The sequence below is a fragment of the Geotrypetes seraphini genome, chromosome 11 (genome assembly GCF_902459505.1).
Source record: "Geotrypetes seraphini chromosome 11, aGeoSer1.1, whole genome shotgun sequence".
NCBI classification, from domain to species: domain Eukaryota; kingdom Metazoa; phylum Chordata; class Amphibia; order Gymnophiona; family Dermophiidae; genus Geotrypetes; species Geotrypetes seraphini.
In genome coordinates, this window is record NC_047094.1 from 121,566,747 (window position 1) to 121,590,370 (window position 23,624).

General features: G+C 42.3%; 1 protein-coding gene across 4 annotated transcripts in view; it reads left to right on the plus strand.

Moving 5' to 3' along the window:
- TM9SF4 (transmembrane 9 superfamily member 4) overlaps positions 1 to 23,624 on the plus strand; it is a 158,678-nt gene that overhangs the window by 128,680 nt on the left and 6,374 nt on the right. For 3 of the 4 annotated variants that reach the window (XM_033914646.1, XM_033914647.1, XM_033914650.1), the window contains exons 16-17: positions 7,530 to 7,649; positions 21,266 to 21,355. In XM_033914646.1, the coding sequence (XP_033770537.1) occupies positions 7,530 to 7,649; positions 21,266 to 21,355 (210 nt within the window). The remainder of the gene's footprint in view (positions 1 to 7,529; positions 7,650 to 21,265; positions 21,356 to 23,624) is intronic. The other variant, XM_033914649.1, reaches the window with a different exon arrangement.

Genomic DNA, 23,624 nt, shown 5'->3' on the forward strand with positions numbered 1-23,624 from the left:
CATTCGGCCTAGCTTCTTCTCCAAGAGTATTTACCAAATGCCTAGTGGTTGTGGCAACAACCCTGTGTACTCATGGGTTTCAAATGATTCCATATTTAGACAACTAGCTAGTAAAAGCTACATCTCCTCAAACAGTACGCTTGGCAACACAATTGATAATAAGTTTTCTTCAGCTTCTAGGGTTTGAAGTCAGCTTCCCAAAGTCGCAATTTCAACCTTCTCAACTGCTACAATTCATAGGAGACCTACTCGACACTGTTCGTCTTCGGGCGTTTCTACCTCAATAAAGACAAGACACTTTGCTTCATCTTTGCAATCAATCTCCACTATTCAAACTATTTCAGTGAGACAGATGATGCGACTCATTGGTCATATAGCATCCACAGTTCATGTTAACCCCTTCGCGAGACTTCATCTCAGATCAGCTCAGTGGTCTCTAGCATCTCAATGGTCTCAAGCTTTTGACCCCCCTATCTCAAAGGATATCAGTCACTTCACCTCTTCGTCAATCCCTTCAGTAACTGGTGGATCCGTCAAATCTTTCCAGGGGTCTGCTGTTTCATGCCTCTTTTACAAAGCTGTGCTACAGTAACGGCCCTGAAGCCCATAGAGATTTAAAGGGGTTTGGGGCTGTTGCCATGTGGCTTTGTAAAAGAGGCCCTTAGTCTCCATTCCTTCCCGCCCACACCTAGTTCATTTCTTTACTTATAGTCTTCATTTATTGTCAGTTATTCTAATTAGGACAACAGGAGATCTCTTTATATTTCATTACCTGTAAAGAATCAAACAGTAAATAAGCATAAGACTATCTAAGAAAGAAACACTAAATAAAGCATATAATAAAATCCTAAGGTTCTCTGTACTAGTCTAATATATTCCTAGTAGCTTAATAAAGTTGGTTAATTAATTAATCAGCTCAATAACAAGATGCAGACAGTAGTCCAGCAGCAAGAGAGTTGCTATCCAGTCTTTTGCACTAAGTGTCACATGTATGATTTTCTCTCGGTTGGTGAGAAATTATGTATGTGTGCTCACTGCAAAGAGCTCCTAGCTCTCAGAGAATAAGTACATTCCATTGAGGCTAGAATAGCAGACTTGGAGGAGCTGAGGGAGACAGAGAAGTACATAGAGGAGACCTACAGGGATGTTGTAGAGAAGTCCTGTGCAACCTTGGAGGAGAGAAGTCTTCTAGAAGGAGAGCTTCACTCTGATAAAGTAGGAAATAATCCTCCTGTCGGCGATGGGACAGGCGGCCGCTATACTTACAATGTAGACCAGCATTTTGCTGGCCTACATTTTAAGCATCTCTTCCTCTACTAGGTTGACGCGTAGGGCGAACTTAGGCATCTTGCGGGCCTCCCTAGGCTCCCTGAGGCGCCTTCAATATAGGCGGCCTGCCTGGGGAGCATTTTTTTTAAAAACGTGCATCCTGATTGGCTGATTAGACAGCTGTAGGACGCCTACAGCTGCCTAAAATCGGAACACACTTTGGAGAATCAGGGCCGGAATGTATTGCTACATTTGCTAGATGTTCATCAAATACTTCTTAAATATCTAGAAGTAACTAATGAATTCTAAAAGTCAGACTGTTCTTTTCGGAGGTCCAAAGAAGAGTGATGCAGCCTCTATGGCTACTATTGCATGTTAGCTCAAGGAGATCTCATAAGCCTAAATTCTCAGAGGGAAACAATCTCCTATTGGTTCTGAGAGCTAATTCTACAGAGGAATTACATGCAGTGGCTCCAGTTGACATTTGTATAGTGGCTGTGTGGTTGTCTCTGCACACTTTTGCTAAGCATTATAGATTGGATGTAGGAGCACAAGCAGAGGCTGTGTTTTGAACTGTAGTCATTAGGGCAGGGATTTTTTTCTCACCCACCTTAAGGACTATTACATTCCATATGTTCTGGAAAGAAGGAAGAAGAAATTAAAACTTTTCTGGAAAATTATTTTTTCTTTAGTCCTGTCAGACCAGTCCAGAGTCCCATCCAAGTGCTGTACTGTTAATTCTTAGCCGTTTATTGAAGAGTACAGTTTTATTCTCTTGCTGCAAGCTTCTGTTTTTCTGGTAGTCATTTGTGCACAAAATTTGTTTCACATAGGATTATATGTATGGTATTCTCCAATCCAATTGAGTAAAGAAACATCTTGCCTTCATTGTTTTGTCATACAGATAACTAAAGACCTGAAGCTGCACAGTTCTTATAGGTCAGGGCTCATAGTTTTTGTTCTCTCTCTCCACAGGTTCTGGAGTGGTCTAGTTGAACTAAAAGAAAAACAATTAATAATAATAATAACTTTATTCTTATATACCGCCAACACCAGCAGTTCTAGGCGGTTTACATAAAGAAGAATTGAATAATCAGTGAAAAATGCAAGTTGTTTAAGAAAAACAATAATATATAGAAAATACAAAATGCTGCATTTTGACCAGTCAACTCAAGTTAAAAATTTATCAAACAAATTAGTCTTAACTAGTGTTCTAAAGGAACAGTAAGAGGAGGCCTGAAAAGTAATTACACCTAACCAAGTATGCCGTTTAATAGCCTAATACGCCAGTGTCCTTTCCAAGAACGTCTTATAGCGACAAGCCTATGGATTTGGGTAGGGTAGACTATACAGCTCAAAGTGAGAGAAAAGGTAAAATTGGAGCCAAGCCAAATACAACTTTAAAGTAAATGCAAGCAAATTTTAACAGGATTCTTGCTTCCACCGGCAGCCAATGTAACTGCTGATAATAAGGGCTAACATGGTCATGCTTCTTCAGCACAAAAATTAATCTGACAGCTGTATTTTGACCTAACCTAAGTCTTCTTAATAATTTCTAGTAGGAACCCAGATAGATAATCCTATATAATAAAACCCTAGCTGTGCATGCGCACTCCTACCTGCATGTTCCATTTTCCCTGTTCCGTGAGATGTAGGTCCGTGGTGGCAGGAGTTCGCATGCGCGGGTCCCCAGCCTTACAGCACCTAACTACACTCTCCGGCAGGACTGGCCGCCAGCACTGGACTCCCTGCTCTGGTAAAAGTAAGTTCTTCGCCTTGCCGCCCCCCCCTTCCCTTCCCTTCCCACAGTCCCGACTCCAGCAGCGTCTGCATCACTCTACATACGCTGCTTCGGGGCCGTAGAAGGCCCCGAAGCAGCGTGTGTACAGTGCTGCAGACGCTGCTGGAGTCGGCAGGTTTGGAGTCGGGACCGCGGAAATGGAAGAGGGGGTGGCGGCAAGAGACTACGAGAGCCGACCAGACTTCTAGCACCCGTTAATGTAACAAGCTAAAATACTAGTGTTACAATAATCTAAAATGGACAAATTGTCGCTTGGATTAACAGTCTAAAAGATGTAGAGTCAAAAAATGTTTTGATGATCTGCAGCTTCCATAAAATGAAGAAGCATTTCTTAACTAATAAATCAGTGTGTTCAACCAAGGTTAAATGACGATCTAATGTAACTCCCAGAATTTTGATGGAGGAAGTTATCGAATATTCCTACCCATTAAGAAGGAGTATCGTATCTATAATTTTATCATTGGGACTTCCAAGGAAAACTCTCGTTTTATCTGTGTTTAGTTTCAACTTGAAATCTATAGTCCACTTCTCAATCTGATTCAAAATAAATGATATTTGGTTTCTAATTTCTATAGAAAAAGACGTAATAGGCATCAAAATAGTGATGTCATCTGCGTAGATATGGAATTTTACATTTAAACTCTGTAGCAGGTTCCCTAATGAAGCAATATAGATATTAAACAGCGTAGGTGACAAATGTACACAACACGGGTTACTCCAAGATTAAGAGTGCTTACCATCGCTGATCACTTGGTAAGATCTCTTTTTCAGGAAGCCCTGAAACCAGTCCCATACCTTCCCAGAAATCCCCATTGCATCTAAACATCCCAACAAGATATGGTCAACTAAATCAAAGGCACTTCTTAGATCTAACTCAGTGGTTCCCAAACCTGTCCTGGGGGACCCCCCAGCCAGTCAGGTTTTCAAGATATCCCTAATGAATATGCATGAGAGAGATTTGCATATAATGGAAGGGACAGGTATGCAAATCTCTCTCATACATATTCATTAGGGATATCTTGAAAACCTGACTGGCTGGGGGTCCCCCAGGACAGGTTTGGTAACCACTGATCTAACTGAAGGATTAGTGCACTATTGCCTTTGCTAAATAAACAGTGGAGATGATCAATCAATGATGCCAGAACAGTTTCTGTGCTAAAGCCTTGTCTAAAAACCAGACTGGTAATCATGAAGAATGTTAAATTTTTCTAAGTAGTTAACTAGTTCCAAGTTTACCAATCCTTCTATCAATTTAACAAACAGGGGAATACTTGCAATAGGTAATTAACAGGTAAAGCCTAATTCTTGTAAAATACCACTTTATTCTGGGACCATTGGGTTATTACCCCATACCTGCCAGGACTTGTAGGAAGCCATATTATTCAGGCTTGAGCTCCTCCCCTTTTATCCCAGGATTGCTTCCTTAGAATCAGTTTCTTTCCTACAAGCCAGGCTGTAGGAACTTGTCTGTTCTGCTCGTGTTTATTTTTTTAAATCTGTCTTTTCCATCAGATTTTCAGCCTCGTGCTGCAGAGGTACCCTGCGAGAGATTGCAGATTTTGCACTTAATCTGCTTCAAGGGGGTTGGCTGCAGGGCAGTGCTCCCTCTGGAAGCCTGCACTTCAGATCAGGGCTATTAGGTTGAGAGCAGGGTGAGTGGCTCCGTGGAGGTGTGCCTGGGATCAGAAACTACTACATCCCTCTGCCAGTTCATGTTTGTGCTGGTGTCCAATGGAGGTGGAGGTCCCTGGCTGGTGTTGTCAGTCTGGGGGAGCTTGCTGTATTATTGAGGCAGAGGATGTCCCTGCAAGCAGTTTTGGCTTCTCTCTGTGCAGTTCCAGGCAGCACATTTGCACAGTGAGTAGACAGGCTGACAACCCGAATCAGCAATTTGGGGGGTCTCCAGAAAGAGGTTTTGAGGGTTTTCCAGGTGTGCCCTAGCCCTCCTCACCACTAAAATCCAAAAATCGCCATTTTTGCAGGGCAATTTTATGTTAAAATTGGCACCCACAGCGGCCATCTTGGATTTTCCTGATTTGATTTAAAAGTTATTTTTAGCATCTACAGGCTTCTTTTATACAAGAAAACAATCCATATAATAATAATAATTTATTTTTATTTACCACCTGGGAGTTTCAGGCGGTTCACATCAATCAATCATTATACATACAGTAAAAATAGATATTTAAAATTGAAATCATCTAAAATTCCGGCAAAGTTAAAAGCTTACAGTGGGAAGATACAAACAATTTAAAATGAGATAAAAATTATAAGTAAGCAATAAGATACATTAGGTTGCCAGTCTATTGAATAATTGAGTTTTTATCTGTTTTCTAAAATCAAGATAAAAGGAAGCTCTGTTTATGTAGGCATTTAATCCTGTTTCTTTTGAATTGTGAATATGGCAGTGCTATAGCACACCTTCTCCTGCTTGAAGCTATGTTTATGGTATAGCTCTGTTGAGTTTAGAATCCTGCTTTTCCTTGTTGATGCTTTATACTAGCTATGCTGTATTTGATCATTGCTGACACAGAGTTAAACACACATGTATGTCTAAGTTTTGTTTTCTTTTTCTGTATTGTTACCTATAATTCCAATAAGATTTGAACTAAAAAAAAAATAAGAGGAAGCTTCTAACGCAATTTTGGCAAGCCATGTATTCAGTGTGGCCACCTGAAAAGAAAAGGTTCTGTCAAGGAACCTTTTGTAATGACAGGATTTTATTGAGGGATATGCAAACAAGTGTACTCTTCGAGAGCTCTTATTAATATAACTAAGGGTAAAATGAGGGGTAAGATAGCCTGGTAGCATGCCAAACACTGCATGTAGCAGATACATGAGAACTTAAATAAGACTCTGGATTCCAATGGCAGCCAATGAAGCTTTTGATAGAATGGAGTAATATGCTTCCATTTTTTTAAACCAAAAATAAGACGAACAGCCGTATTCTGGCATCACCAGAGCAGGATTAGGTGGGCTCATGTTCTATTTTCGATGGATGGTGGTCTGATAGCTGCCATGTTCCCTGTGTACTGAGGCACAACGTGAGGGCGAACTTTGGACACCGTGCCCTCGACCTGTGTATGGGGTCTTGCCACTGTTTCTGCCCATGTGCCTTTAAAATTGGCTTTAAGGGGGCCATACAGAGTGTGCAGGCAGCGCTTCGAAGACAGCAAGTGCATTTTTTGGGATACCGCATTGCAAGTCCTCTCAGAGTGACAAGACAGGTCCGTGGAGGGTGATTCCTGTTTTAGGAGAGGAGTTTTCCCCTCAACTTCATTTTTTCTTTGGATCTGCATTTCCTGACAGTCTCCCTTCAGCAGGCATCCTTGTCAGATGGGGGATCCCTCCTGTCCAGAGCCCAGGTCATTGGCGGCCTCGGGACATCTGCATTTTTTCTGCTTTTGTCCACTGGCTGGGGGCACATTGAATGTTGCTTTGAGCATGGAGGCCCAGCTTCTTCCGGGGGGCAGAGAGACTTCTTGTGGCACTGTCAGCGGCATGCGTGGCTGGTTTAGTCAGCATCCAGGCGAATTATCTAGGTTGTCCCAGTGGGCATTCGATTACATATTGGAACAGTGGGGTCATCTCCCATTCGATCTCATGGTTTCAGTGGCCACTGAGAAAGAGGCTCAGTTCTTCAATCGACATTGCAAGGCCAGTTGCGAAGGCCTTGACTCTCTGGTTCAGCCTTGGCCAAATGGGAGAATGATGCTTTCAATGCCTCTGTTTTGGCAGCAGGTTCATCAGTCCCACCCTGATTCTCTGGGACTGCTCCGTTACATCCCAACGGACCTGGAATAAAGTGGGATTGTACAAGAACAAAAGATTAGGTTCTTACCTCTGCTAATTTTCTTTCTTGTAAATCCGCACTTTATTCTGAGAACCTGACCTGTGCTTGCTGATTCACTGATTGTCTGCCTTTCCAAGTACTGGTAAGCTGGACATGATTTCTGACAAGCCTTTCTAAGAGTGCCATCAGACTGAGTTTAGCACCCCCTTCTGACAGTGCAGACTATATCTCTGTATTGCACTGTTTTTTGTTGTTCAGGTTTATAATGTTTAATGACCTGGGTTAATTGTTTTTGATTGTTGCTGTTTTGAATTTCTTCCTATGAACAGATTAGACTGATTTGTCGGGGAGTGTCTTCGTACCCCTCTCTTTTGTCTTTGTCCTCTACGGATGTTTCTGGCTGCTTTGGCAAGAACTGGTTTCTAAGGAGGCAGTCCTGGGACAAGAGGGGAGGAGCTCAAGACTCTGAATAATGTGGCTTCCTACAAGTCCTGGCGGGTATAGAGAAATAACCCAATGGTCCCAGATTAAAGTATGGATTTACAAGAAAGAAGATTTGCAAATGTAAGAACCTAATCTTTTGTTTCTCCACATTGCTTGTCTGTTTATGTCTCTATGGAATATATGCGAGACAATAGATCCTACAGACTGTGCTATGTCTTGCAGGCAATTTGGGAGAATCAGTTCTACTATCTCTTTGGTTTCCTCTTCCTTGTCTTCATCATCTTGGTAGTGTCCTGTTCACAAATCAGCATTGTCATGGTTTATTTCCAGCTTTGTGCAGAGGTAAGAATAAGGAAAAAATGGTTTGAGTCCCCTTAGAAGATTAGAGTGAGTAAGAAGTGAGAGTTGATTGATGAAAGAGAGTTGACTGATGAAAGCTGAGATGCCCTATTCAATAGAAGATTGTTGCTTGAGGTAAGGGGAAGCTCTATTCAGAGAAGGGTTGGGGTAAGAAGTGGTAACTAGATGTTAAAGATTTGGTCAATATTGGCTTTTATATTTTGTGTAGTTTGCAATGTTGCCTACAAAAGGTGCTTCACAGGTGAAGATGCGCTGCTAGCACTTCCAAAGTAATTTGAATGACCTCACACCAACAACCCAATTGCTATATATAATATAGATTTATTTGTAATAAACAAGTCAGCTTACATGTAATAAAGTCACAGCAAATTAGGCCAATGGATAACATACAGAGTTGCCGGCTTCTGTTATGTGTGATCCGTTCTGAAACGTACTTTTATACCCTAGTTTAGTAGCCAAGGGCTAAGAGTGCTTTCTGGTTACAAATTACATACTTAGTTTCTATTGGATTGTCACAATTGCCATTTTTGTTGATTGGATGGTATGCACACTGGTAATTATGTCATAATGAAGCATAATAATAATTTCATTCTTATATACAGCCAAAGCCATAATAGTTTGAGGCGGTTTACAATAAAAAGTGCTGGACAATCAGAGAAAAAGCATGGTATTTCTTGGTGTCAAATATGACTTCTCTATTCCCCATGACAATGCATTCTTAATACTAAGATCAATGATCCCTAAGGTTGAGCATCCTCACTCCCCCCTCCTAATCTTGCTTGTAGATTGCCAACAGCTTTATTTACAGATGATGTCACTTTGACCATGTCATCTTGACCTGACATTGTGGCTTTCTTGTGGCCTGAAGCATTCCTTGGAATGTCCCAGAATAGAACATCCACCATTTGTCACAGTCAGCAGATGTTTGCCCTCTGCTAGGGCAAAGATGAAGTCCTCCTGCAAAAGTATTATTTGTGCTGACAGGAAAATATGCACTTTTTGCACAGTTCATAGACATTATGGTAGGTTTGATTCAGCAGCACAATGCCCCTCCTGAGGGGTCTCCTAAGGGTCTTCTTCCCTCTCATTCCCCTCTTGAAGCCTGAAGAGACTTCACCAAGGTAAGGATTAAAGGTAAGCAGGATCAAGGGCAAAATTGGAGTCCAAAGATGTACCCAAGGTAGCCTCCACGTCCAATGGGAGGAGGCAAGGGATTCACTGCCCAGGAATCAAGCTTAGTGAAATTAAGAAGGCACTTGTCATTTCCACCCAATCTTAATAGTGTCCTAGCCCCATTATGACTCATGAGTAATCATACCTGCTTATAATAATAATACATGAAATAAAAAATAGCATTAATCATAGAAATAATTGACCAGAAATCACCCGGAAAATTCTTACATTGATTGTACATTTGAAGATACTTTTTTATGGCTTCATCCTGTCATGAGTATACCACACCTAGAGGGATAAATTAACAAAACTCTTCACTTCAAGCTAGATTATTTTCATGCCTTTCCAAAAGAGCTGAGATCAGTGCAGACTCGGTTGATTCCAGATATTATCAGGCCATGCTCACAGGTCAAGGTGGAAGTCCAGGTAAGCACATTAAATCCTCTTACACTATTATGTTCTACATTGCACTTCTCAATTCAGAAACCGCCACCCATGGATCAGAAGAGGTGGTTGGGTTAAAGTCATGAGGCCGTATCACAGCAGTGGTGGTATCGTTACTGCTCCTTCACTGCACTTCACTTCAGCCTAGCAGCAAGAAAGAGGTGGAAAGAATCTGTTGAGGTGAGAAATAATTAGGGTGCAGTTACGGGAGTCCAAACAGGATGAAAATGCATAACAATTTTTACCTAAAAGTTGCAATCAGGCAAAGCACATGAATCTTGCAATTTTGAGTACCAACTGCACGTTGTTTCCTACATTTGCTAGTAGACATATGATTGATGTAATTTTTAGTTTGGGTGGTTTTCTTACCAACTTATGGCTCCATATTCAGTCCAAGTATCCTAGTCAGATCATTGCCAAGATACTTATTTCTATAGAGTTTCCATTGTATATTTATAGCAGGTTTTAAAATGTATGACTTGGTGGGGTCTTAACCCTTCAGCTGGCAGCTCTCACACCTATCACGTTTCAGTCAAGAAATTTTAGAACATCAATAGATACTTGCAGTGGACTGATTTTTTCAGCAATGATCTCTAAAATACCAAGGAAAGAAAAGAGACTGCGGCTATGCTGACAAATCCAAGATGGCGGAGGATAAGACAGCAGATCTTCTACTGGTTAGCTTGGCATGGGCAGCCAAAATTGTAACAGAACTTCTCACAATGGTGAAATCCTCCTTAGAGCAAAAACTGCAACAGAATCGATGAGAAACTAGATGTACCATAGCAATTATCAGATTTCAAAGATCAGTTGCAGACTCAAGGGAAATAACAACATGACATGCAAGTCTTGATATCTAAACTATAAAAGAAGGTAGACTTATCTAGAAAATACATATCGTCACTGTAACCTGCATTTAAATGGCTTGCCTGAAACAATCTGTGAATCAAAGCTCCCTACTTATTGTAAGATTGGCCAGAGGTATTGGTGCTTTCCTTATGTGTAAAGTTCGATGCGCTTTTCCAAGCAGAGCTGGGTGCTGCATTCTAATTGTTTACCCCAGTATTGACTCCCTCGATACTGGCCCAGCCTCAGCATAAGGCTATTAGATCTAGTGATACCCGAACAGCATTGACGCTCGACGCCTAGACATCAATCCTCATCGAGACACCGATTCAGGTCATCGAGACATCGTCTTTCCTCCTTCTCTCAATGGTCTACGTACAGAAAGCATTGTTCTTCTTCACGCGCTTCAAAAAGAAAACATCGCACTCCCTCATGTTCTTTGAAGAGAAAAAGAGCTTTGCATCATACCTCGTCATCGGATTGGCACCAGACTCAAGGTAAGCATCGATCTTCTCAACACACTCCTTCACCAAAGCCCATTTATGACTGACATGCATGACATTTATGACATGCATTCTGATTCAACTGAGGACTTGTCTGATTCTACAACAGAGGATTATGATACTCCCTTGGAAAAGTCTCCACAGAAGTCTCCACCAAGGGCTAAATCTCATACTGAAAAACTTTCTTTCACTAAATTTATTAGGCAGTTGGGAAAAGAGCTACCAGTCAAGTTAGAAACTGATTCTTCCTACAGTGCTGAATACTTGGAGGCCTTAGATCAGTGGTCTCAAACATGCGGCCTGGAGGCCACATGCGGCCCGCAAGGTACTATTTTGAGGCCTTCGGTATGTTTATCATAATCACTAAAGTAAAACAAAACAGTTTCTTGATCATATGTCTCTTTAGATATAAATTACAATATTATTATTAAGACTTAGCCAAAAGGAAAGATTTATAAACTATAAAGAGTTTTACCTCATGCAAAATTATTATTTCTTTAATAAGACATTAACTATTTTTTCTGAGGCCCTCTAAGTACCTACAAATCCAAAATGTGGCCCTGTAAAGGGTTTGAGTTTGAGACCACTGCCTTAGATTATGATGAGCCTCCTAAAGAACTTCTCAGACTACCATTACATGGTACTCTCAAAGAGAGTCTTCATAAGAATTTGGAAACGCCCCTCAACATTGCAGTGGCTCCCAGAAAATTGGATTCTGTATAAAATAATTTCTTCACTGGGTTTTGACAAACCACAGCTTGAGCACTAGTCATTAGTGGTGGAGTCAATTTTGAAAAAATCTACTCCATTGAGAGTCTATGCCTCAGTGCCACCAGGACGTGAAGGGCGCACTATGGACAAATTTGATCATCGCCTGTACCAAAATTCCATGTTGGCGAACAGAGTACTAAATTTCAATTTCTATATCTCCTGCTATATCAAACATCTAGTTCGGAAATTGCCTTCTTTTGATAGATACATGTCTTCTCAACTTCTGCAAGAATTTCATCTTATATTTTGTACCCTTACCTTAGCTTAGAAGGTATATGGCAAGATCTGCTTATGATGCATTTGAATTATCTTCCAGATCCTCAGCTATGTCAGTGGCCATGAGATGTCTCCCATGGCTAAAAGTCTCAGATATAGATATCAATCTTCAGGACAGATTAGCTAACATTCCCTGCTTAGGAGAGGAGCTTTTTGGTGACTATTGAAAGCTTTAAACAAAAGCTCACTGACCATGAGAAACATTGGGATGCTTTGGTTAAATCAAGCCTAAATCCTCAACTTCTAAATCTTGTAAGTCTTCTTTATATCAAAGGCGTTTTTCTTCAAAACCAGCTGCTCCTCCTAGACTCCAGCAGAAAAAGCAGAAGCAACAGTGCCCTCAGAAAACTCAATCAGCAACTCCCCTCAGTCATTCTGACAAGCTTTTAGAGAGCATAGCCACTGTTCCTCTTCCTCAACCAATTGGAGGTAAGCTCCAATTGTACTATCATTATTGGAAATTGATAACCACAGACATCTGGGTTCTAAAAGTGATTCAAGATGGATACTTTCTTCACTTCATCACTGTATCTCCAGATCATCCTCCAAGAGAGTCGTCTTTCAACCATCAGCAGACATCTCTTCTTCTTTGGGAGATAGAATCTCTTCTTCTCAAAGCAATAGAACAGGTTTCACCTCTCCAGAGGAATCGGGGATTTTACTCTCAGTATTTTCTCATCTCAAAGAAGACGGGAGGTTTATGTCAAATTTTAGTCCTCAGGGGCTTGAACAAGTTTCTCATGAAGGAAAAGTTTCATATATTGTCCCTAGCAACTTATATATCCCCTCTTAGATCGCAACGACTGGCTATGCTCTCTAGATCTGAAGGAAGCTTATACTCACATTCCTGTGCATCCGACCTCAGTTTTCAGGTAGCGCAGCGCCATTAGCAATACAGAGTCCTACTCTTCAGCCTTACATCCTCTCCCAGAGTATTAACTAAGTGCCTGGTTGTAGTGGCAGCAGCATTGCGGGCTCAGGGTCTCTCTCCAAGTGTTTCCCTATCTGGACGATTGGCTAATCAAAGATCCAACCTCATAAGGGGTGATGGCAGCAACTCAGTTCACAATTCTCCTCTTTTAGCGGTTGGGGTTTGAAATCATTTTTCCCAAATCCCAAATTCAACCCTCAGCATCTGCAATTTATCGGAGCTATGCTAGACACCATTTATCTGAGAGCATTTCTCCCTCAGAAAAGACAAGAGAATTTAATTCATCTTTACCATCCGACTTATCATCCATCAATCTTGGCTAGACAAATGATGGTACTTCTAGGTCACATGGCTTCTATGGTGCATATTACACGCTTCCACAAGATTACTCATATCCAATGCAATATTTATTGACAGTTCCCTCTCTTAAAATTATTAACACTCGTCGACAGTACATCTTCTCAGTCATGGCAGCACAAATGTGGAATTCTCTTCCAATCCATTTAAGAGAAGAACGCTCAGTGGATAGATTTAAGAGCAACTTAAAATGTTTCCTTTTTAAAGATGCATTTGATCTTTAGCTTGGTTAGTCAGGCCATCTTCATTACATTCAACTTTTCTTCTTCTTCTTGCAGAGTTAGTCTTCTTCCTATTCTCTCCATTCTCTTTGGTTTCTCCTTACCCTTCCTGCTGTTCTTCTCCTATTCATCTTCTTTCCTGTCTAATATTGTATTTCCTCCCCTTCTTTCCTTTTTGGTTCTGTAAATCCTGTGTGTCTTTTGTATGTAAGATATATGGTCTCCTTTTAATGTTGTAAATTCCTTTTTATCAATGTTCATCACTTTGAAATGTGATTAAGCGATTTATCAAATTTTAAATAAAACTTGAAACTATATGATTTTGCAGTGTTTCTTTTATGCTTCTGCTCTTAATGATGATCTTTATCTATAGAAAAGAAGTGTGATAAGATCATTATAGCTTTATTGTAGGAGTTCTGAGTTTTGCTGATGATATAGATTGTGTTTGAACAAGAGGAAAACTGAAATTTTATGGGTTATTAGGCCAAGTTTGATTTTGATGTTGCCTGAGATAATTGTTTTTTTTCAAGTAGTGTCATAGAGGTGAAATAAAGTTTGAAATTAGGAGTCTGGCCACTGTTATTTCCATATAAAACAGTTCATTAATTAATCAGTTGTAATTGATTAATTCATTGATGGTGGTTGTTGCCTGAACATCTTAGGTTGATCCGGGTACTGGGATGGTTAGATTATATGAATGCTGTTCTATTGAGTGTTTCTAAAAACCAGATGCAATAAATGTAGAATAAATGTGGCTTTTTTCTAAATCTGTATTCAAGTAAAGTTTGCTTGATTGCACTATTTGCCATTTAGTTTTAGAAGTCAGTTTAAAGACCTGGCGAAGCTTGAAGAATGGTCTGAAATTTGGCAGCTAAAATTTAATAATAATAATAACTTTTATTTATATACCACAATATCACAAACAGTTCAGAGCGGTTTACAGAGAAAGAGACTGTACGTATACAGTGATGTTAGAGAATATTGTCAAATACATTGGTAACAAATTTCAGTTACATTAGTGAGCAGAAGGAGATTAGGTATAATCGAAAATAAATCGGAGATACAGCAGGTAATGCAGTGATATAGCAGGGTAGGAAGGAATCAGAGAAATTTATCAAAGAGATAGGTTTTGACTGATTTCCTGAAGGATTGGTAGGAGGGTGCACATGAAATGAGGGTGGACAGACAATTATTCCATTTGCCAGCTTGGAATGACAGTGTTCTATCAAGAAATCTCTTGTATACACAGCCCTTCAGAGAGGGGAAGGCAAATATATGGGCACTACGTGTGCGAGTGGTGCCAGGAAACTCAAAGTAATGCGATAGGTAAATTGTGGATGTACCAGTTATGGTTTTGAAGCAGAGGCAGGCAAACTTGAAGATGACCGTTGCCTCCATTGGCAACCAGTGAAGTTTTCTGTAGAACGGGCTAACATGATCTGACTTTCTGAGACCATAAATGAGATGAACGGCGGTATTTTGGATGATTCTCAGATGTTTGATGGTTTTCTTGAAGGATCCCAAATATATGATATTGAGGTAATCCAAGGTACTCCAAAAGTCAAGCATTGGTCCAGGATGACTCCAATGATTTTAATGGTGGAATTGATTGGGTAAGTTAGCCCGTTTAGGTTCAGAGAGGTATTAGTTAGTTTATGGTTGGGACTTGCGAAGAAAAGCTTTGTTTTAATTTTAGTTTGAACTGTGTGGTCCATTGTTCTACCATAGTGAGAACAGAGGAGGTGAGTTGTTCAGTTTCTTGTGTCAGTGAGGTTATGGGGATGATAACTGTAATGTCATCTGCGTATATGTATGATTTCAGGTTTAAATTGGAAAGCATGTGTCCCAGAGATGCTATGTAGATGTTAAACAGAGAGGGAGAGAGAGGGGAGCCCTGGGAGACTCCACAGGGGTTGCACCAGGAATGGGAAAAGCTTCCATCTCTATGGACCTGGTAGGTATGGTTTTTTAGGAAACCTGTGAACCAGGTTAGTACTTGTCCTGAGATGCCTATAGAATCGAAGCATCTGATCAGAATGGCATGGTCGACAAGGTCAAAGGCACTGCTTAAGTCAAACTGAAGTACCAGTGCGCTTTTTCCCAGAGAAAACAGCTGGAAGAGGTGGTTGGTTAAGGATGCTAAGACAGTTTCTGTACTGTAGTTTGTGCGAAATCCTGACTGGGAGTCATGTAGAATGTTAAACTTCTCAAGGTATGTCATGAGATCAAGATTAACTAGATCTTCCATTAGTTTGAGGAAGAGAGGTATGTTGGCGATGGGTCTATAGTTGGCGGTCGAAGAGACTGGTTCTTTGGGGGTTTTGATGATTGGAGTCACCAGAATGTGCCCGAGTTCCAGCGGGAAGTAGCCGGTGGTCAGGTAAAGGGGGAGACCCAGTGGTTCCAGATCATGTCAGCACTAGAGCCTACATTTGCTAGAGCAGGTGGATTGATTGATGGGTCTGTGCTTGTAGTTGTGAGAGACATTTTCAAATTGTGAATTTTTGTGGCAAAGTAGTCAGCTAGGTTTGCCGCTGAGGGTGGGAGGTCTGAGTGGGAACGTTAATGTAAATCGATATCAAATAAGGAATTGACTATTTTTAAGAGTTCTATGCTGTTCAGTGAAGGAGAATTGATTGTTTGGGAGTTAATATTTGCAGCGCTTATCTTTGATCATTTTTTTGTACTCAATAACTTTTAGTCTGATCAATCCCTAAAAAAAAACCAAACAAACAAAAAAAACACCTCTATTTCCTATTCTTGGCTCTCTCACTCAGCCAGCCTAATTAAGTCCCCTGCTCCTTCCTGAGCTAACACTAACCCCCCCCACCCCGCTGCAGACTCTCACGCACCAACCATCTAGTCCTAACCCTGCCATTAATCCATCCTTCTGGATCCTTCTCCTCCTACACTGCTCACCTCTCTATACTTCCCTCTGTCTGAAACCTCCCTCTTCCAACCTACTCGACCCCGCAAACACCAGTAATATCTGCCCTGGCCTCAGAATCCCCACATTGATACGCACCAGAAATCACCCTTTCAAGAAAAAACCCCGAAAAGTCAACCACGATTCTCTAAAGCCCTTGCCCCCTGCCAACCTTCCCAACGTTGCCTCTGACTCTTTTACCCCAGTCCTGACACTTTATTGCAATGCCAGATCCGCATGCAACAAGACCCAAATCTTGAAGGACCTTCTTGACGATCTCGACCCTGGATTCCTGTGCATCACGGAATCATGGATCGCCAAAGACGATCTATTCACACAAAACGAACTCCTCCCCCACGGTTACCAAGGTCTCTTCTCTCCCAGATCCAATCGAAACGGAGGCGGACTGGCACTCCTCTATAAATCTTTCTTTGATGTCCAGCTCCTCGAGAAGGGCAGTCATGCCTCTCTAGAATATATGCTTGCCTCAGTCAACGATGAACTCCGCACTCACCCACTGGGTATCTTGTTATTACCTACCCCTTGGATCAACTCCTCCAATCTCGTCTTTGAGGCCATAACAAACGCCTTCCTTAAATTTCAAAGACTACTGATCGTTGGTGATATTAATCTCCACCTTGACGATACCATCAGCAAGGACATGATTGAATTTAACAACTTCCTTACCTCTCTAGGTTTCCCCCCACCTACCTCCTCTCCAACCCATGAAAAGGGGCACACACTAAACTTCACCAGTTTCCTTGATCTTACCGCTTTCAAAACTTCAACCGACGACACTCGTTGGGAACAAGTCCCTTGGTCTGACCACTTCTTAGGGGCTACCTGTCTCCCCATTTTCATGTCACACCTTGAATCCCCATCCCGCTCCTCCCACTCCATAACCTTCCGCAAAAAACATCGAGCGATCTATTCTGGTCCAAATTCCTCAATCAATTCTCCAATCCTAAGCCTACAGATTCTGAATCCAATTGGCGCAACTGGATCTCCCTCTCCGAATCCATCTACCACTCCCTTGCTCCAATATCCACTAAAACCATCTCCTACCCTCGAAAGGCCCCCTGGTACCTCCCACTTCACAGAGAACTGAAACAGAAATGTCGCGCTTTGGAGCGCAAATGGAAAAAAATCTAAATCCCCTTCAGATAGACAGACCTGGAGGGTCAATATTAAACTTTACAATTCAACACTAAAAAAATCCAGGAAGAACTTCTTCGGAGATAAGATCTCCAGATCCAACAACCAGAACAGTGCGTTGTTTAACATTTGGCGCTCCTTAACTACAAAAAAGGACCCCACCTTGCTCCCCTCGTCTCTGTCAGCCGATGCCATAGCAAAATTCTTCAATGAAAAGGTTACCACCCTAAGATGCTCCTTCCCGCCTACAGTCTCCTACAACTCCATGGCTTCTACTGACCTCAACCCTACCCTACCAGTCTCCAATCCCATTCCAGCCGACAGATCCTGGACTGTCTTTGAGCTTGTTTCCGAATCGCAAGTCTCCAAACTGCCTCAAACTAAAAACTTGCAAGTGTACCTTGGATCCTTTCCCCTCCTACCTATTTGAGAAAATCTCTACACAGGCCATCACTTCCCTCACCAAACTTATAAACTCTGCCCTAACATCGGGCCTTTTCTCCTCTGAAATGGGACACATTGCTCTGACCCCTCTACTGAAAAAGACCGACCTTGACCCCTCCATACCATCCAATTACCGTCCAATAGCAAATATCCCTCTCCTAACCAAGATGTTAGAATCTATCATATCCACTCAACTCTCATCCTATCTAGAAAGATTTTCTATTCTCCTACCCCACCAATTCAGCTTCAGACCCAACTTCAGCACCAAATCCCTATTGGCCTCACTAATCTCTAAGGTGCAACAACTCCATTCTCACAACAAATTCGTTGTTCTTCTACAATTCGACTTCTCCGCAGCTTTTGACGTCGTCCATCATGGTATCCTAATTTTCCAACTCTCCTTCTTTCCCTCCTCTCCTTGTCCAGCAGTACCCCTTCTCCCTTCTTCCCCTCCTTCCCTTGTCCAGCAGTACCTGGTGCACACTAGGCAGGAAAAGAAGCTCCGGTATCGGCATCAGCTGACTAGCAACTTCCTGCAGCTGCATTGTATGCCGGGACTCCTGCCTTCACGTATCTGCCGGATACACAAAGGCAGGAGTCCCGGCATATGGGACGGCAGCAAGCAGTTGCTAGTCAGCTGATGCCAACACCGGAGCTTCTCTTCCTGCCAGTGTGCAAGATCGCGCCAGCATCTGCTGACTTGCAACTGCCTGCTGCCATCGCGTATGCCGGGACTCCTGCCTTCGCGTATCTGGTAGATACTGTCACCAACCCTCCTCAGCGCAGAGTTATCGTGTGACAAACACTGGGATTCTGGCGTGTCCCCTCTAACCAGGGATATCTTCAGGACTTTTCAGTTGGCCCTAGGCGACTGCCTAGCCTGGGAGAGACAAGGTAAGTATGGGTTTTCAAAACACCACCAGTCACACCACTTTCTTCAAGCAAGAATAAGATGTTTATTCTGACCTCAGTGGTCAAAAAGGTGCAACGTAAAACAAAGTCACTTTAGCATTTCATTCAAAACAAAGTCCATTGCAAAAATAAAGAAATACCAAAACAGGTGGTTTTGCCTGAGACCTTGTATTCTGATTCAGAAATGCACTTTATAATGGTGTTCAAACACAAGTTAAATTCTCTCCCAGCAATATTTGTTAGAGGCATGAAACAGCTGTCTTTCAGCAGTCAGGCAACTTTCAGAACAAACCCTTGTTACAAACAATCTTAGATACCTCATTAGGCAGTAAACCACAGCACAGCCTTGCTCAGCACCCAGCCTTTCTTCAGCTACCTCATGGAAGGCAAAAACAAACAGCTGAGGGAGATAAGCTAATTAGCTTCCCAGGAACAGGAACCACAGCAGGATTTTCACAGTTCAAAAATAAACTTAAATATTCAACCTTTAGGTTCTTTTGCTCAAACTTGGCTTTAAGTAAATCCAGTAGTCAGTATTCAGGTAAGTATTGTGCTTAAACAAAAAATCATAATAAAGCCCAAACACATAGCAAATTCTTCAGGCTTTTCTTGCACAGAAAGAAAGCACAAGAAGAAAGAAAAAACCAAAACACTAATTGCTTCACAGTTACTCACTTCCTTTCATTCAATGTCCATGCATTACGTCTGGCTCTCTATCATAGGGCCAGTAGCTTGTACCTCCATTCCTTCCACACAGTCAGCAATCTGGAAGTCTGAGGTAGGGAAGATTTCTTCCACCTCCTGCATAGGCCAATCTGAAACTGTTGGCTCTGCTGCTGGGCTGCACGGCTCCTGCCCTGCCTTGGGCTGTGGGAGTGACTCACCCTGGTCACTCGCTCCTCCTCCTCCTCCTGCTGCTTGCCTCAGCCTGCTCTTATGCAGCTCAGAGCCAATCCCCTTCAGCCTGTAGCGGGGGATGGGCTTTGGTTCTAAAGCAGCCTTTCTCTGCCTGGGTTTACTCAGTGCAGCTACATTCCTTCTGGCTTCTCTAGCTGCCCTATAGCCCGGAGGCTGATGTTGCCAGTCTGCCTGCCTCTGTTCCATACCATTATTGCTCTGAATATAGGGGCAAGAGAGGTCAGCCACAAGTTGACCGCCAGAATCAACCTGGTCAGCTCTTCTGCACCGGATCTTACCAGGGGCAAAACGAGCTGGTGCTGGGTTTGTCACAATACGTGAAGGCAGGAGTCCCGGCATACACGACAGCAGCAGGCAGTTGCCCAGATTGCGGGATTGGGTTGCCCAGTTGCAGTTGCCCAGATTGCGAGTTCAGGTACTAGACCACGGGCTGCAAAATAACAGCTGGGGGGGCCGCATGCGGGCCACGAGTTTGAGACCACTGGTTTAGGGGGTGAAGAACGACAGAAGAGCGGGACTTGGGTGTGATTGTATGTGATGATCTTAAGGTGGCCAAACAGGTTGAAAAGGTGACGCGAAAGCTAGAAAGATGCTAGGTTGCATAGGGAGAGGTATGGCCAGTAGGAAAAAGGAGATATTGATGCCCCTGTATAAGACTCTGGTGAGACCTCATTTAGAATATTGTGTACAATTCTGGAGGCCGCACCTTCAAAAAAATATAAAAAGGATAGTCAATCCAGAGGAAGGCTACTAAAATGGTATGTGGTCTTCATCATAAGGCGTATGGGGACAGACTTAAAGATCTCTATCTGTATACTTTGGAGGAAAGGCGGGAGAGGGGAGATATGATAGAGATGTTTAAATACCTACGTAATATAAATGCGCATGAGTCGAGTCTCTTTCATTTGAAAGGAAACTGCAATGAGAAGGCATAGGATGAAGTTAAGAGGTGATAGGCTCCGGAGTAATCTAAGGAAATACTTTTTTACAGAAAGGGTGGTAAATGCATGGAACAGTCTCCCAGAAGAGGTGGTAGAGACTGAGACTGTGTCTGAATTCAACTGTGCCTGGGATCTCTCAGAGAGAGAAAGAGATAATGGTTAGTGGGGATGGGCAGACTAGATGGGCCATTTGGCCTTTATCTGCCATGTTTCTATGTTTCTTTGATAGCGGATGTAAAAAATGTCCCTGCTGGGTATCTATGCTCTGTGGAGAATAGGATGTTAGGTGTTCCTGAAGTAAGCCTACATGATACTAGAAATCAAGCATTTTTCCGTATGGCCCTCTGACTATGAATTCAAAAGAGGTTTTGTGGCTGCCTTGGTTTTGGATTTTAGCAAGGAGTATAAGGCTTTTTTTATTTGCGGTGAGGAATTAAAATTTGTGATTATGGGGTTGGTGAGTAGTGGAATGTTGTCATTTTTCTACATGATTATGAATTGAGATGTTGATGTCTCTGTTGTGGGATAAATGGGGTATAGGAGGCTTTTGGAGGGTGGATGCAAGTTAGGGCTTGTGATGGGGTTAGTATTGGTAGTGATAATATAGATGTGTGTCTGTGTTTTTTTGTAAGCTGCACAGAGCTTAAGATGAGAATGAGATGTAATAAATAAATAAGTAAATATTTGTTATGTGTAGAGAATGATGAGAGCCAGAGGGAGGTCAGGTATATTACAACTATTTATTTGATATGCCTTTCATCTTTTTATCTATCTTGTCAGGATTATCGATGGTGGTGGAGAACATTTCTGGTTTCTGGAGGATCAGCTTTTTACGTGTTGATTTATGCTATTTTCTACTTTGTAAACAAGGTAAGATAATTAGTATTGGGTTTGTTCATTCTTTTCTAGTGTCTTAGGAAAAGTATGAATTCAAGAAACTTGAGAAAAGTACATAGGATTTCTTTATATTTTTATTGAAAATTTTTCTTTAAAATACAAATATCAAATAATAAACAGATTCTAAGCCAATCTTGGGCTATTTGAACCATATTAAATATTAAATCATATTAAATAAACATACACTTGTTCTCCTCAATCCCTCCCCTCTCCCTTCCTCAACCCTCCCATCCTACCCCCCAAATTCCCCTCTCACTAAATCCCTAAATCATCTTTCTAGTACAATTGTATTGTTAACTTTTAGATTATCATCTTAATATCTTTATGTACTGGAGACCTGTAAAATCAGTTATCCCAGGACAAGCAGGTAGCCTATTCTCACAAATGGGTGACGTCATCCACGGAGCCCGGATGCGGACAGCCTTGCAAGTAGACTTGCTTGTAGAAAACTTAGAAGTTTCGAGTCTGCCGCACCGCACATGCGAGAGTGCCTTCCCGCCCAGCACAAGTCATGTCTCCTCAGTTTTCCACGGAGTCGAGAAGTGTGTTTTTGACACTCTGCGCTGAACTTCGTTCGCTTCGTGCCTTCTCTTCACCGCGGTTTGTGTTTTAATTTCTTATTACCGAATTGGTGTGTTTTTCCTTTTCTTTTACTTTAAAAAAACAAAAGTTTTATTTTTTCGTCGACTGACTGGCGGGGCGGATCGCGCGCCCGCAGCCAGCGGGCTTCGACTTCACAGCAGCTATCTTCCCTTCTATGTCCCGGCCAGTCACAGGCTCCAAGAAGTGTAGCCAGTGCCAGTGTGCGATTTCCTTCACGGACCCACACCTCTGGTGTCTCGGGCATAACCATAGTCCGAAGTCATGTGCGCGCTTTGCTACCCTTCAACCTCGAGCCCTCAAACATCGTCGGATTCAAGTGGAAAAGCTGTTTAGGATGGACTCTTCAGCTACACCCTCGACTTCAACTTCTGACTCGGTCAAGCCTTCAGCGGGGTGTCCTCCTGTCTCCACTACTCTGACCTCGAGTCTCATCAGACCTTCCTCGTTTGGATCGTCCTTGGCCTTGAGTACACCCATCTTATCTTCCCCTGAGCTTCCCTCAGGTCAGATACCTAAGCAGAAGGTTCCTGCGGTGGTCCTCAAGATATCCAAGCATCAATCCTCTAAGTTGAAGCGTGCTTCTCCCACCACCTCGGAGACTTTAGCCTCAGCAAGTGGTCCAGTTTCAGACTCGGATCCACAATTGCAGGCTACTATCCAGACCATTTTAGAGCAGGAATTTGTTCAGTTACTGAGCAAATACAGTCTTACCTCGACTCTGCTTCCTGCAGTCCAGCCTGGGCAGTTAGCAGTCTCACACGAGGTCGAGTCCCTGCCTGTGCCTCGAGCTGAGTCTACACACTATGCAAGGAGTCGAGTCTTTGCGAGTGTCTTGATTGGAATCTTCACACTCTATGCAAGGAGCTGAGGCTTTGGGAGTGCTTCGAGATTCCGTAGTAGTCGTTCATGGGGTACCTTGTCGAAAGCTTTTTGGAAATCTAAGTATACTATGTCTATGGGGTCCCTTTTGTCCATCCATTTGTTTATTCCTTCGAAGAAGTGCAATAAGTTCATTAGGCATGATCTTCCCTTGCAGAAGCCATGTTGGCTTGTTTTCATCAGTTTATTCCTTTCTAGATGCTCATCGATGCTATCTTTTATCAGCGCTTCCGCCATCTTCCCCGGAACCGAAGTCAAACTTACTGGTCTTGTGGAATCTTCATTGAAGAGGACCCATCCTTCCAGGTTCTATGCCACAGTACCTCCTGGAAGAGAGGGTAAGACCATGGACAAGTTTGGCTGTCGCCTTTATCAGATTCGATGATGGCTTCCATAGTTCTCAACTATAATTTTATTTTCACTACTTTAAGTACCTGATTGATATACTTCCAGGTTTCACAAAAAACCTTGACCAACATAGACATTTGAAGTTCCAACAAGTCACTGCTACCTTGGCGCAACTCAACTCAACTCAACTCAACTCAACTCTTCAGTCATCTTATGAACTTTCCTCCAGGGTCACTGCATTCTCGGTAGTGATGCGCCACCTGGCCTGGCTTCGCACCATCGATACGGATCCCAATCTTCAGGATCGTCTGGCTAATATTCCTTGTGAGGGCAATGACTTCTTTGATGAATCCATAGAGGCTGCCACCAAGAAATTGTCTGAACATGAAAAATCTTTAGCTTCTATTTTCAG